Consider the following 13,505-nt stretch of genomic DNA (forward strand, 5'->3'; position numbering starts at 1 on the left):
CCCTCCATTTGGAGGTCAGGGTTGGGGAGGAGAAATTCAGAGGGCTTCCACTTTCTCCAACCCATTCATCATCCTTTCTAGCCCAGGCCCCTGGCCCCCCACCTCAGACATCTCACCTAGCCCAGAACCCAGCCTGGGGTCTCCTTCCCCAACCCCACGTAAAGTTCCCCAGCCCCCCAACTCTCTCGCTCGCACACAGACACACGGACACAGGCTCTGTACAGACCACAAAATAAAAACGATGAGATAGTTTTGTTTCCCGGAGTCGAGACGGGGTGGGGGACTGGAGTGAAAGGGGCAGAGGGGGTTGGGGGGCATGAATTCCCCCATCACCTTCCCAACCCTGGCTCCCTCAGGCCCCCGGCCCCTTGCCCTGGCTGGCCCCCAGCCAACGATATTTGGTTTCCATTTTTTAACATTAAAGTTCTATGAGGTATTTGGTGCCTTATCTCGAGTCCTCGGGGGAGGGGGCCCAGGGGGGAGAATTTGGTTATTTTTCCCCCTTCCAGGAATTTTCTTTTTTTCTTGTTTTTCTTTTCCCAGTTATGGGGGTCGGACGGGGAGGGTCCCCACCACCCCGGCTGCACAGGGGTCCCTCCACCAATGTCAGGGCATCAGCCCCATCCCTGCCCCCTGCTTCCTCCTCTCCCCTCTGCCCCGCTCCTCCCACACTGGGGTGGAGGAAGGTCCCAGGTGGCAGGACTTGATGGAGAGGAAGCAGGATGAAGTGGGTGGTGGTGAGTCCTGGATTTTCTTTCCTTTTTTTTTTTTTTTATTTTTTTTTTTTTTTTCTTTTTTTCCTTTTTTTTGGTCTAGAATCATAGTTTTTGTTTGAGTCATCTCCACCATGCCTTCCATGCTGCCTGTCTTCTCAGAGGGGTTTTTGGTTGTAATTCCTTTCACTTGGCTCTGCTCAAATGTCCTTCCTATCTGTTCAGGAGCCCTTGGCCCCCTCTCCACCCTTGGGCTGGGGCCCAGGCCCTCTAGCCAGTCCCTTCTCTTCAGGAAATAAAAATGGACAAAGTCAGAGGTAGGGTAAGGGCAGGGAGTCGGTTCAGCGGAGATGCTTACATTCTGGCGAGGATGGGTCGACGGCAGGCCAGGCCCCATCGGTGCCAGGGTGGGAGGGGCAGCCACTCCACCACTGCCCAGACAAGGCACCCCGAGACCCCTGAAACAGCTGAGCCTCTGCTGCCTCCATGTCCCAGCCCAACAGTTTCATTTCCCGAGTGGGAGAAAGGAGGCAAGAAAGAGAGAGGACGCTGAGGCCTCGGGGCCCGGGGTGGTGTCCGAGGCTCTGTCTGCCTCTCCTCGGAAGTGTCCGGCGGCACTGCCCATCTCCCGGGGCTCTCCCCTCCCTCTGCTCCTGCCCGGCGAGGGGCGGGGGCCACTCTGATTTCAATGGCTCGCGTCCTTCACAGCAACACTTTGGTTTGAGGAGAGACACAGAAAGAAGGAGATTAAGAGAGGTGAAAGTGGATGGAAGGAAGAGGGAGAGACAGACCAAGAGAAAGGAGGAGACAGAGGGGAGAGGACAGACTGCAGAGAACAGAAGAAGAACTCAAAGGAGGAATCAAACCACCCGAAAGTTTGTTAGTTTTCCTTCGTCCATTCTTTTTTGCTTTCTTATTCCTTTTTTTCCTGTTTTTTTTTTTTTTTAAAGCTTTTTCAGTTGATTGGGGGGGCGGGGAGCTCGGGGCTCTTCACCCCTGTCCCTGACACCCTCTCTCAGCCCTGCCCACCCGCTTCCATCCGCCCTGGCTGAGGGACAGGCCCTGCCCCAGCCGCCCCCGTCCGGCTTTCCCGAAGACGACGTCCATGAGGTATTTGTGAAGAGAAAGAAGCATCCGTCCTTCCATCCGCCTCGGGGACCAAGGGCCTGGACCACTGGTGCAGGGGCTTGGCTCCCCATCGCGGCTCCTTCGTATCCTTTGAAGAGTCCTCGTCTTCTTTCCCTTAAATATATATATATCTATAAATTCTTTTTTTTTTCTAGTTTTAATTTATTGTTTGGTTTTTTGTTTTTTTGGTTCAGAACTTTGTTGGCCTCCACAACAGCAGGAGGGCAACGTGGCTCCCAGCAGCGTCTCTCCTCTGTCCGTCGAGATGTGTCCAGCGCTGGGCAAACACAGGGTCCAGCCGAGACTTGAGGGAGGTCTTGTGGGAGTGGTGGCCACCACGGCGCCCTCTCGGATGGGGGCCACAGGTCACGGCACTGTCCCCGCCACACGGACCCTGATGGGGACGCCACCTCGAGGAACCCCACCACTGGGGTGCGTGCGTGTGTGCATGTGTGTGAGGGGAGAGGAAGAGGCATCTGCCAGTATCGGAGGGGCACAGGGTGGGAAGAGCGAGGTGAGTTATCTTTTTGGTTTCTGGTCAATGTCAAAGAACGTGAAGGATCCCACGGATAGGCACTGGAATATGAATTTTTTTTTTTTTTCAGGGAAACTGACAGACGAGGATGGAAAAAAAGACAACTTGAAAGCCCTCACCTCATCCTCTCTTGCCTGAAGCTTCCACCTTCCCTCGGACTAGGGATGGGGGGGAGATTCCAGAGCAGAGGAGGGTGACAGGGTTGAGGGGGGACATGTGAGAGCTAGAACTTGGCAAAACGGCCTAGCCCACCCTTCAAAGGGAAAAAGGGGGAGGTACAAGGGGTGAAAAGTCAGCCCAGGCCTTCCCCTGAACTCTCCCCTGGCTGGGGGAGGGAGGAGGTTAAAGCGAGACCCCCCTGCCCAGGCAGAGAGAGCTGGGGGCCAGGGGAGAGGGGGGACGCATGACAGGGACACATTCTGTCGAGCACAACGCTAAAAATTCTGTACATCCTTTGGATGAAGCTACTGAATATTTGGTGTAAAGTTGTTCAGGCCCTTTCTCTTTCACCTTCCGGAAAGGAATATTTGGCGGGTGGTTCTGAGCCCACCCCATCAGCCCCAGGCTGTGCCCTCTCTGCCTTGGCTGGCCCAGGACTGAGGGCTGCGGCTGGGAGGCTGGCACATTCTTTTTCCTTCTCTGCCCACGCCGCACGCAGCGGCAGGCTTCGCCCCGCAGCCAGGGGCCCGCGTGTCCGCCCTGACGAGGCTTCTCCGCCCCTGGCCGGGGTTCTTATTTGGTGTCGTAGCAGTGAGGGTGAGCACACTGAGGTCTGGCTCGAGACTGGTTTTTGGTTTGTTCGGTTTGGTGAGGGATTTTTTGTTTGTTTTTGGTTTTCTTTTTTTTTTTTTTTAATGTTTGTTTTTCACCTCTTGTTCCTTTGGGGCAGCTGGTTTCTTTGTGATTATTTTTGGTTTTCTTTTTTCTGTTGGTTGGTTTCTTTTCTTTCTTTCTTTCTTTTCTTTCTTTCTTTCTTTTCTTTCTTTTTGGTTGGTTGTTTTTTTGTTTCTTGTTTTTTGGTCTTTCCTCCCTCGTCACTCCTGCTCCGAGGACCCTCTGCATCCCCACCAATGGCCTCCTCGCCCTCTTCCCAGGTGGGGGACGGAGGCAGGGGTCAGAGGAGGAGGAGGGGGGGCGTGGCGGGCCCTCACTCAGGCTTGGACCCTACCTCGGGCCCCCCTGGGCCTCCAGGGGTCTGTGCTGCCGCCTCACTGCAAGTGGAGGAGGACGACGAGGACGAGGACGAGGACGAGGAGAGGCCAGGAGACTTGCTGGAGATGGAGGCCGCCACGGCCGCCGCGGCTGCCGAGACCAGGCCCACACCAGGTGGGGCGCTGAGCAGGGGCAGCCCGGCGTGGTTCAAGAAGAGTGACGAGGTCACCAGGCCCGGACTCCCTGGGGCCGCGCCAGCCGCCCCCAGCACCAGGTTCCCGCTGCTGTCAAGGCTGGTAAGGGGCAGGGTTCCACCAGAGGCCAGGGCTGGCGGGGAGAGAGAGAGGCTGGGCTGGGGGCGCCTTCCAGCGTCCCACCCGCAGTGCCCCGTCTTCCCGTCTGACCCACGGACCCCCATCAGCACCCCTCACACCTTCCCCAAAGGTGAGATGGGTATGAAGAGGCGAGCGATGCAGTGTGCAGGGGCAGGATGGCATGGCTGGAGCAGGAATGGGATGGGGGCTGGAGGCCCTGGGGGACAGGGCTGGTGGCGATGGGAGTGACATGCGGCAGCACGCACCTTGGATAGTGGCCAAAGGGTTGTTGCTCATGAGGGCTGGACTCAGCCCGGAGCTCAACCCCACCATTGTGCTTCTGCAAGAGGCAAAGCAGAGGCATTAGCGGGGGCAGAGACCCTCCCACAGAACTGGGGGTGCAGCTCCCCACCCTGGAAGCAGCAGCGGCCCTGCTTCTCCCCACAGCCTCCTACCTGCAGCTGCCCACTTACCCCGTGCCGGGGTTCAGGCCCGACAAGCCGATAGCCGAGTGGCTGCCTTGAGGGCTGGGATTTGTGCTGTTGGTGGTGGCCGGGGGTGGGGGAGTGACAGAGGGGATGGAATTGAGGGGGGGCGCGGCCCCGCCCCCGGCCCCACCCCCTCCAGCTGTCCGGCTGGGGTGGAGGGTCCCCACAGCTGAGGATAAGGTAGTAACTGCCAGAGAGAGACAGAGAGATGGAGACTTCAGCTTCCACTCGTCCTCCACTGAGGTCGACGCCTGCTGTCTTCCCCGCCCCGTCCCGCGGCATCTCCTCAGTCAGAACACGCTTAGGCCTCCTGCCCTTTCTTCTCACGGCCATTTCTTTGTGCCTCTGCCACGGTGACAGTAATCGCCGTAAGAGCAGCTGCCTCCCACCGAGCCTGTGCCCTATGCCAGGAGCGTGCTCGCACCCTGCTTATCCAGCCCTGAATCTCCCCTCCGGGCCCCTCTGTACAAAGAACCAAGGGTTCCCAGAAGACAGAGCCCTATGGCTCCCTCTAGAGGCCAGGCACGGGCGTGTGGCCGTGCGCACTGAGGCTGAGAGGGCTCTGAGCCCAGACTGAGACCAGACACCCAGGACAGCAATTCCCGGCCCTGTGACGTCCCAGCTGCGCCTTCAGGTGAGCACCTTCATCTCTCTGACCTTCAGTTCCCTCATCTGGAAAATGGGGCAGATAATGGAACCTATCTTATAAAATGGGTGTGAAGATTAAGTGGGTCAATATTCCTTATAAAGACTTTAGACCAGTGCCAGGCACACCCTTATTACTTTATAAACTTCCACTTATTATTTCTTAACCTGGGGAGGGGAAATGTGGCGTCTGTTTTTATATTATTCTTACATATGGTGTTATACATGCCCTACCCCAGAAAGGGGCAAAGGAGGGCTTTGGGTACAAAAGTGTGTGTGAGTGTGTGTGGGTGTGTGTGTGTACACACACACACACGTACACACTCTTCTGTGTATATATTCATGGATATAGCTTCCGTATGTATGTTATATTCACAATAATTCTGTAACTGAGGCTCAGAGAAGTAAGGTCGCTTCTGGAGTTCACACGGTTCGTAAATGCCAGAAAGGGAACCCAAATACATCACCTTTATCAACCCCGTGCTCTTCTCACATGAAACCGTGGGGCAGATGAAGCCTGAGCTGCTCTGGCACGGAGGGGTGAGGCTGCCCTCTCCCCTTCCCTGCCCCGCCCCCCGACCTCCAGGCTCAGCCTTGAGGCCTAGGGGTGCCCTGAACCGCTTGAGAACCTTGCGCTCCGGCCTGCGCTGTGTTCTCCCCATCCCCCTCACCATCCTCTACCCTCCCTGACCTGTTGTGCTCAGACTGCTGGAAGCTTGGGACAACGGCAGGGTCCCGGCGCCCCCTTGGGGCGTGACCTGGGGAGAGAGGAAAGAAGGCATGGTTAGGCCACTGTCTTCCCGCAGCTCCCATGGTGCTCGCTGTGGTTACAACCCCCGCACCTCTGCCTCCAAGACGGAGAAAGGGGGCTCTGGCTTCAAGGCTGTTTGTATCATGCCAAGCGCTTTCCATCAGCTTTCGTCACGTTTACCCTAGGTGATCCCGGGGCACAGACAGGAGGCAGTCGTTCCCTGCCTCTCCTCTGACACTGTCCAGTTGCAGGTCTGAAGTATGTGTGTGTGTGTATGTGAGAGTGTGCAAGCACACGTGCTCGTGAGGCTAGGGGGTGGGGTGGGTTATGAGGATAAGGTGTGTCTCTGCATCACAGTGTTGATACGTTATACTGCTTGATTTTCTGGGACCACCCACCAGCCTCCTTCTTAGCCTCCCTGCCTCCAGTCTCATCCTCCATCAACCCCAGAAGCCTCACTCTAAGTGTGACCCAGTCCCTCCCGGGCTCAAAACTCATCCTTAGCGCCTCACTGCCTACGGTTCAAGTTCAAGCTCCTTCAGCATTTGACTTGGTGTCTGGCCCCTGCCCATCCCCCACCCTACCCCCATACTCGTTCATAAATAATCATTCCAGCTCTAAATCGCACTGGAGTTCCTCAAATTGGGCTCGGCACTCTGGCTTCTAGGCCTTCATGCACATAGATCCCTTTGCCTGTCCTTCACGTGACTAACTCTCTCTTGTCCTTATGACTCAGCTTAGATGATCCCTCCCTTTACGTCATTGGGGAAGGAGGCTCCTCTGGGCTCCTTGCTGCTCTCTGTAGTGTCACAATCCTTTCCACACTAGATGGAATAAAGGGATGTCCCAGTGTGTCTGATCTCGAGCAGGCTGTGGACCTGAGTGCACACCCAGGGGTATAATGATCTCCCTGCCAGCGTCTGTGTGGTCGTGAACCTGTGTGAGGGGGGATGCCTGTATCCTTTACCTAGTGTCCATCCCCGTGTGGCTACATCCTGTGATAACTCTGTGTTTGGCTACGTCAGTGTGTGTCGGCGGGTGCTTGTATCCCCCATGTAAGACCACAGTTCCCTGGAAACGGTGTTTCTCTGTGTGACTGTGCCCCACCCCTGTGACAGCCTGTTCCCAAGGGTGACTCTCCCTGCCTCAGTTCTAGGAACTGTGGCCAACCGGGTAGGTTGTGCTTCACACAAGGTGCCTGCCAGGGGGCGAGGGTGTGCCAGAGCTTTGTGCCCCCCGCCCCGAGGGGCTCTTGGTACCAGATGGGGGCTGTAGCTGGCCGGCTTGCCCGGGCTGGGCAGCATGGGGGCCGCGCTGCAGGGGTTGATGCGTTTTTCCTTCTGGCGCCGGTTGCAGAACCAGACGCGGATCACCTCCTTCTCCATGTGCAGCTGCTCTGCGATCAGCAGGATCTCCTCTGAGGTAGGCTTCTGGTTCTGCGGGCAGAGGGCTCGTTAGCCCGGGGCCCCTCCTCCCGCCCGCCCTCGGGGCCGCCCGGGAGGGTGGGGCCTCACCGCTAGAAAACTCTTCTCTAAGGCGAAGCGGACGTTTGTCTCGATGCTGGTCCTCTTCTTGCGTCTCCGGCCGGGGAGCCCGTCGAAACCCAGGCTGGGACTGCTCAGCTGGTTGGGACTGGGCAGGCTTGAGTCCACAGACATAGTCTCTGTGTCCGGGAGGAGACGGGGTCATGAGAGGGCGCTTCCCCCGGCCCGCCGCCCGCAGCCCGCCCGGGAGACCCCAGCCCAAGTCCCACCTGCGTCGTTGAGCCACTTCTCCAGGAGAGGCTTGAGTTTGCACATGTTCTTGAAGCTCAGATTGAGGGCCTCGAAGCGGGAGATGGTCGTCTGGCTGAAGTCGTTGCCGTAGAGCTTGCCCATGGCCAGACCCACGTCACCCTGGGCCAGTGGGGCAGGGATGGGGCTGCGTTCAGAGCCGGGCAAAGGGCTCAGCCCCGCCCACCATCTGGCCACACCCCACCCCGCCCACCAGGTGACTATGCCTCCCTTCACCCCGCCCACTAGGCAGCTACGCTCCCTCCCCTGCCCACCTGCCGGTCACGCCCCTCACCCCGCCTACCATATGGCTAAGCTCTCTACCCCGCCCACTAGATGACTAGGGCCCAACACCCCGGCCACCAGCTGGTCACACCGCCCTGTCACCCCACGCCCACCGCCTGTCCTGCCGGGTGGCCCCAGACCTGCGTGAAGCCCAGCTTGATGCGCCGTTGCTTGAAGGTGCGAGCGAACTGCTCCAGCTCCTCCAGGTCACTGGGCTCCTCGGGATGGGATGGTGGCTCCAGGCATTTGGGGGGCTGCGGGTGCGAGAGGTGCGGGTCGGGCAGCGTGGGGCGGGTCACGGCCTGGTGGGGTGGGCAGGTGGGTGGGATGCAGGACCGAGGACCAGGACGGGGCTCAGCATTGGCTGCGCAGTCCCCCCTCCCTCCCTCCCTGCCGTCCAGCCTCTTCCTGCAGACTCCCCTCCACCCACCCCCAGGTGGCCCCTCCACACCCATTGCCAATCAAGGTGACATTCTGCTGCCCCACAAGGGCCCGCTCACTGCCTGAAACTCTCTGCACATTCCTCCCAGTCTGCAGGCTTCATAAGGAGCAGCCATCTCCTTTCACCAAAGGCTCTTTCCCTGAAGCTGGGGGAGGGGTTGGTGGTTTTAGCCTCCTCTCAGGCAGGGAATCAAGGATCAGCTCTGCTACCGAATTGCTGGGTAACTCAGGCAAGTTTCTTAATCTCCCTGGGCCTCAGTTTCCCCCTCTGCAGAATGGGAACAATCATGGCTACTCTACCTACCCCATGGGGTTGTTGGGAGAATCGGGTTAAAAGTATGTAGGCTGCAAATAAAGTAAAAGTATTTTTAAAAATAGACAAGGAGGGTGACTGGGGGAATTTACAAGGAAGCAACAGTTCTCTCTGGAATGCTTCATTTCCCTAAAAATAAAACATCTAAGTAGGTGGTGGGTACAGGGATGTTAGACACACAAGTCCTTGATCCGTTATCCAAAACCCTGGGGCCAGATGTGTTTTGCAATTCAGAATTTTTTCAGATTTTAGAAAGCCTACATGGGGCATATATCATAGATAATGTGAACCTCCACCATTAGGGTCAAGGCATCACCCCATATTCGGACATATCAACAGCTGTCAGCAAAGCACAAGTACCACACAAGAGGGATAAAGAAAAGTCACATGCCGCCTGGCATCAGGCCAAGACAGGTTTTGCGGACTTCCCTGGTGGTGCAGTGGTTAAGAATCCACCTGCCAATGCAGGGGACTCGGGTTCGAGCCCTGGTCCGGGAAGATCCCGCATGCCGTGGAGCAACTAAGCCCGTGAGTCACAACTACTGAGCCCACGTGCCACGACTACTGAAGCCCGCGCGCCGAGACCCCATGCTCCGCAACAAGAGAAGCCACCGCCGTGAGAAGCCCACACACCGCAACGAAGAGTAGCCTCGCGCACGGCAGTGAAGACCCAATGCAGCCAAAAATAAATTAATTAATGAATTAACTTTTGGGGTTTTTTGAAACAGTTCATATATTTTTAAAATTTTATTTATTTTTTTGCGGTACGCGGGCCTCTCACTGTTGTGTCCTCTCCCGTTGCGGAGCACAGGCTCCAGACGCACAGGCTCAGCGGCCATGGCTCACGGGCCCAGCCGCTCCGCGGCAGGTGGGATCCTCCCGGACCGGGGCACAAACCCGTGTCCCCTGCATCGGCAGGCGGACTCTCAACCATTGCGCCACCAGGGAAGCCCCCCATATATTTTTTAAAAGGGCTGTTTTAAAAAATAGGTAGGCGGGAACTTTAAAATCCATAATCATGAAAAATTATTATTAAAGTTTAGGACCCAGTGGGAATTCCCTGGTGGTCCGGGGTTAGGAGTCCACACTTCTACTGCAGGGGGCGTGAGTTTGATCCCTGGTTGGGGAACTAAGATCCCTCAAGACCCAAGGCGTGGCCAGGAAAAAAGAAAAAAAAAAAAAGTTTAGAACCCAGGCAGCAAACTTCAAGAAAGGCCATGGGGACCAGGTAGGAGGACACCAAGGCAGCCTGAAGAACTCACGCCTTCCAGGAGGGGGCCTGAGCTCACGCCATGTGTACGCAGATCTAGCCTTCCCAGAGCTTCTGGCTTGTCAAAAGAAGCTGGGAATCTGGTGTTTTCCGGGAATTTTGTTGACAACTAACTCAATTTTTAAATGAGTGTGGGCCCTTGTTTGCAGTCTCGGTCTGGGAAGGGGACACGAACTAGTACCCAACAGACCCTCAGGGAACGCCCGCCATCTGGAGTGCTGGAAGAGATCGGAGGCATTCATGCCCTAAAGGCCTGTGAACCCACTGAAGTTCTGTGTTTGTGCATACGTGCATTTTGGGGCAGTGGGGGTCAGATTCAAATAATCCATCAGGTTCTCAAAGGAGTCCATGTGCCTGCAGGGTTAAGAGCCACTGGTCTGGCTGACTCCCCTCATTCCGTGGAGGAGGAAGCTGACTCAGACAGGGAAAGTGGCTTGCCTGGGGTCCCACAGCAAATTAGTAGCAGAGCAGCGCTGGGCCCCAGGGCTCCTGACTCCTATCTTGGCCCCTGTGGCTGGTGGGGGGGGAGCAAATGGAGAGGAGACCCTCACTGACCACCACTCCACGCCATCTGGCCACAGCCTGATGCACGCAGTGGACCACTCACCTGTGTGGGCAGCCCTGCCCGGGGCTGGGAGGTCAGAAGAGCTCCCTGGGTTTGCTGAGGTAGCTGGAATAGATTTGGCGTCGGTAGCAGGCCTGGGGGGACAAGAGGGATCGCACAGGGTGAGGGGGGCAGAGAGAGTTCTGTGGAGGCGTTGGGGAGGCCATCCGGGGTGAGGGCCTTACCTGGCTGACTCTGCTGGGCCTGCGGCAGCAGGAACTGAGCGGGTGGCTGGAGGTGATGACCCGGCACGAGCACCAGCTGCTGGAGCTGGAGGAGCTGCTGGACGTCCTGACGGGGAGGGGGTGGACAGAACAACAGCCTGAGTCCTGGCCCGGCTCTGCCCTCTGCATCGCCTGAGCCCCGAGGGGTGCGCCACAGCGCAGGCTGGCATAAGGCATCGAGGGATGGAGCATGGGTCACTGGGTGCAGCCCTGAGCTAAGGGCATCCAGGAGGCCGGAGCATCCTATCCTACATGGGTCATCACAGGAGGGCTCGCTCTTTATTTACCTTTTCTCTCTTGATGAAATATTTGCCTTGTCCTATATTCCCACAGAACAAATAGGATCGTTTAAAAATGTAAATCAGACCAAGCCTTCCTTTTAAAACACTCCCAAGGCAAATTACATCATGTCTGGGAATAGCTTTAAAATACTCCAGCCCCTAGCGGCTGATTAAGTTGGTACAGAGACTTTGGAAAACTCTCTGGCACTCTTATGAGTTGAATTGTGTTCCGCCCCACCCACCACCAAAAAAAAAAAGATATGTTGGAATCATAACCACCCCCTAGAACCCCAGAGTGTGACGTCATTTGGAGATAGAGTCTTTGCAGATGATCACGTTAAAATGAGGTCATATTAGGGTGGGACCTAATCCGGTACGACTAGTGTCCATATAATACGGGGAAGTTTGGAGACAGACGCACTACAGCTGCACTGAGATACTATTTTTACCTAATGACAGTGCATGACACACTATGTTGGGGCGTGAGGGGAAACAAAACTTCTTGCACATCGCTGGTGAGAGGGTAAGCCGGCAACGTCTATTAAGTTACCAGTACACATATCCTTTGACTCAGCCATTCCACTTCTGGGAATTTATCTTAGGGATATACGTGCACTTGTGCAGAATGTCCTCACTAGAAGGGTATCCCAGTAGCAAGCAGTGTTTTAGCAAAAGAGTGGAAACAAGCTGAATGTGTAGCAGCGGGGGATGGGTGAATGAATTAGGGTAGATCTTCATGACAGAGTATTATGTGTTCATCAGAAAGATCGAGGACACTCTTTGTCCTGATATGGAACAATCTTCAAGATGTTCTGTAGAATGGAGAGCTCAAGAGGAAAAACAGTGGGTATGATGTGCTACTGTTTGTGTTAAAAAAAAAAAAAAAATTATACCCTGGTACCTGCTTGGGTATGCATAGATTATACTTAAAAAACGATACCAGAAACTGGCAACGCTATAAACCCTTCTGTACCTCTTGAATTTTGAACATTTACCTTGTCCAAATAAAGGAATGAATACCCAGGTGTCCCACCCCCACTCGCCCGGTTGAGCAGTCACTTATGCCCAGCATCCCTGCTTTTCCAACCACTCGTCTTGCAAGAGTTCCAGGCTGTTCCCTGTCCACCTGCAAAGGCCTCTGCTTTCTCCGTGTGCTTTAGCAAGTGGACAGAGGCCCCAGATGCTCCCTGACCTCTCAGCTTTCTCACTCTAGCTGCCAATCATCTAAGAATACAGTTTAAGGAGTTTGACATCCTACGCTATATCCTTTGAAACTGCATCCACTCTGCCTTCCCTTTTGAGACCCTCCCCACCCACCCAAGAAGGCCTCCCTGGCTATTTCTCTTCCGCACTTGGATTGACCCTGGGCAGTGAGTGAAGCCGGGGCTTCAAGGCCTGCCATTTACGGTGGACCCTTCCAAGACCCCCATACCTAATCTTGTTTTATAATTTTGTCTTCTTCTTCTTCTTTTTCTGGCTGTGAGGTGGCTTGCAGGATCTCAGCTCCCCAACCAGGGATTGAACCTGGGCCCTGGCAGTGAAAGCGTGGAGTCCTAACCACTGGACCTCCAGGGAAGTCCCTTTTCATCAAATTTGTAATATCGATTGTACATCCAGCTCCTTGCCATGGCCCTGCATGACCTGGCCTTCCTCACCTCCCACGACTCTCTCACCCCCTAACTCATCCAGCCACACTGGTCTCCCTCCTGCCACTGAACCCAGAAAGAAATCCCCACCTCAGGGCCTTTGCACGTGCTATTCCCCCCACCCCGCCGCTCTTGATCTGCACATGACTGGCCCCTCATCATCATTTAAGCCGTTATCAAATGCCCCTTCCTCAGAGAGGCTTCCTCTGGCCACCTGCTCTGACACGGAGATTTTCCCCCCTAGTCGCTCTCTTACAATATGTTCTTTTCCTTCCCTCGTAGCAATATCAGCTTCCTGTCTGTCTCCTCAAAAAGGGTTGGTGTCAGCTCCACGAGGGTGCAGATTTGTTTGCCTGATTCCTCACCGTAACCCTCATGCAGAAAGGTGCCTGGGCGTGGTGGATGATCCCCAAACGCTGGTTGACCAAAGGAATTCAAGAAGGAGCGAAAGAGAGAAGATTCTGGGTGAACAGTGAGCTGCCTCAAGACTGGGGTTAGGGACTTCCCTGGTGGCGCAGTGGATAAGACTCCGCCTGCCAATGCAGGAGAACGGGTTCGAGCCCTGGTCGGGGAAGATCCCACATGCCGTGGAGCAACTAAGCCCGTGAGTCAGAAGTACTGAGCCCGCATGCCGCAACTACTGAAGCCCGCGCGCCTACAGCCCGAGCTCTGCAACAAAAGAAGCCACCGCAATGAGAAGCCCGCGCACCGCAACAAAGAGTAGTCCCCTATCGCCACAACTAGAGAAAGCCCGCGCGCAGCAACGGAGACCCAACGCAGCCAAACAAAAAAAAAAGACTGGGGTTAGCCAGTAGAAGGCGCCATTTCTCCACAACCTAGAGCCATCTGAATCGGCACACCAGCTGAAGCCACTTGGGGGCGTGTTAGGACGGAGACAGGGTGGAGAAATTGGAGTAGGCGGAGGGATGCCAGCGCTTCGCAG

General features: G+C 55.8%; 1 protein-coding gene across 15 annotated transcripts in view; it reads right to left on the bottom strand.

Moving 5' to 3' along the window:
* Positions 1-749: 749 nt before the first annotated feature.
* POU2F2 (POU class 2 homeobox 2) overlaps positions 750-13,505 on the bottom strand; it is a 103,168-nt gene continuing 90,412 nt past the window's right edge. For 11 of the 15 annotated variants that reach the window (XM_024768769.1, XM_024768768.1, XM_024768772.1 and 8 more), the window contains 10 exons: positions 10,597-10,702; positions 10,415-10,506; positions 7,924-8,085; positions 7,480-7,621; positions 7,241-7,389; positions 6,986-7,162; positions 5,667-5,733; positions 4,316-4,517; positions 4,109-4,182; positions 750-3,855 (listed from right to left, as the gene is read on the bottom strand). In XM_024768769.1, coding sequence (XP_024624537.1) covers positions 3,524-3,855; positions 4,109-4,182; positions 4,316-4,517; positions 5,667-5,733; positions 6,986-7,162; positions 7,241-7,389; positions 7,480-7,621; positions 7,924-8,085; positions 10,415-10,506; positions 10,597-10,702 — 1,503 coding nt within the window. In that variant the 3' untranslated portion in view covers positions 750-3,523. Of the gene's footprint in view, positions 3,856-4,108; positions 4,183-4,311; positions 4,518-5,666; positions 5,734-6,985; positions 7,163-7,240; positions 7,390-7,479; positions 7,622-7,923; positions 8,086-10,414; positions 10,507-10,596; positions 10,703-13,505 lie in introns of those variants that run through there. The other 4 variants (XM_024768767.1, XM_024768779.1, XM_024768777.1 and 1 more) reach the window with 4 other exon arrangements.

Source organism: Neophocaena asiaeorientalis, unplaced genomic scaffold, assembly GCF_003031525.2.
Source record: "Neophocaena asiaeorientalis asiaeorientalis breed wild unplaced genomic scaffold, Neophocaena_asiaeorientalis_V1.1 scaffold629, whole genome shotgun sequence".
Classification (NCBI taxonomy): Eukaryota; Metazoa; Chordata; class Mammalia; order Artiodactyla; family Phocoenidae; genus Neophocaena; species Neophocaena asiaeorientalis.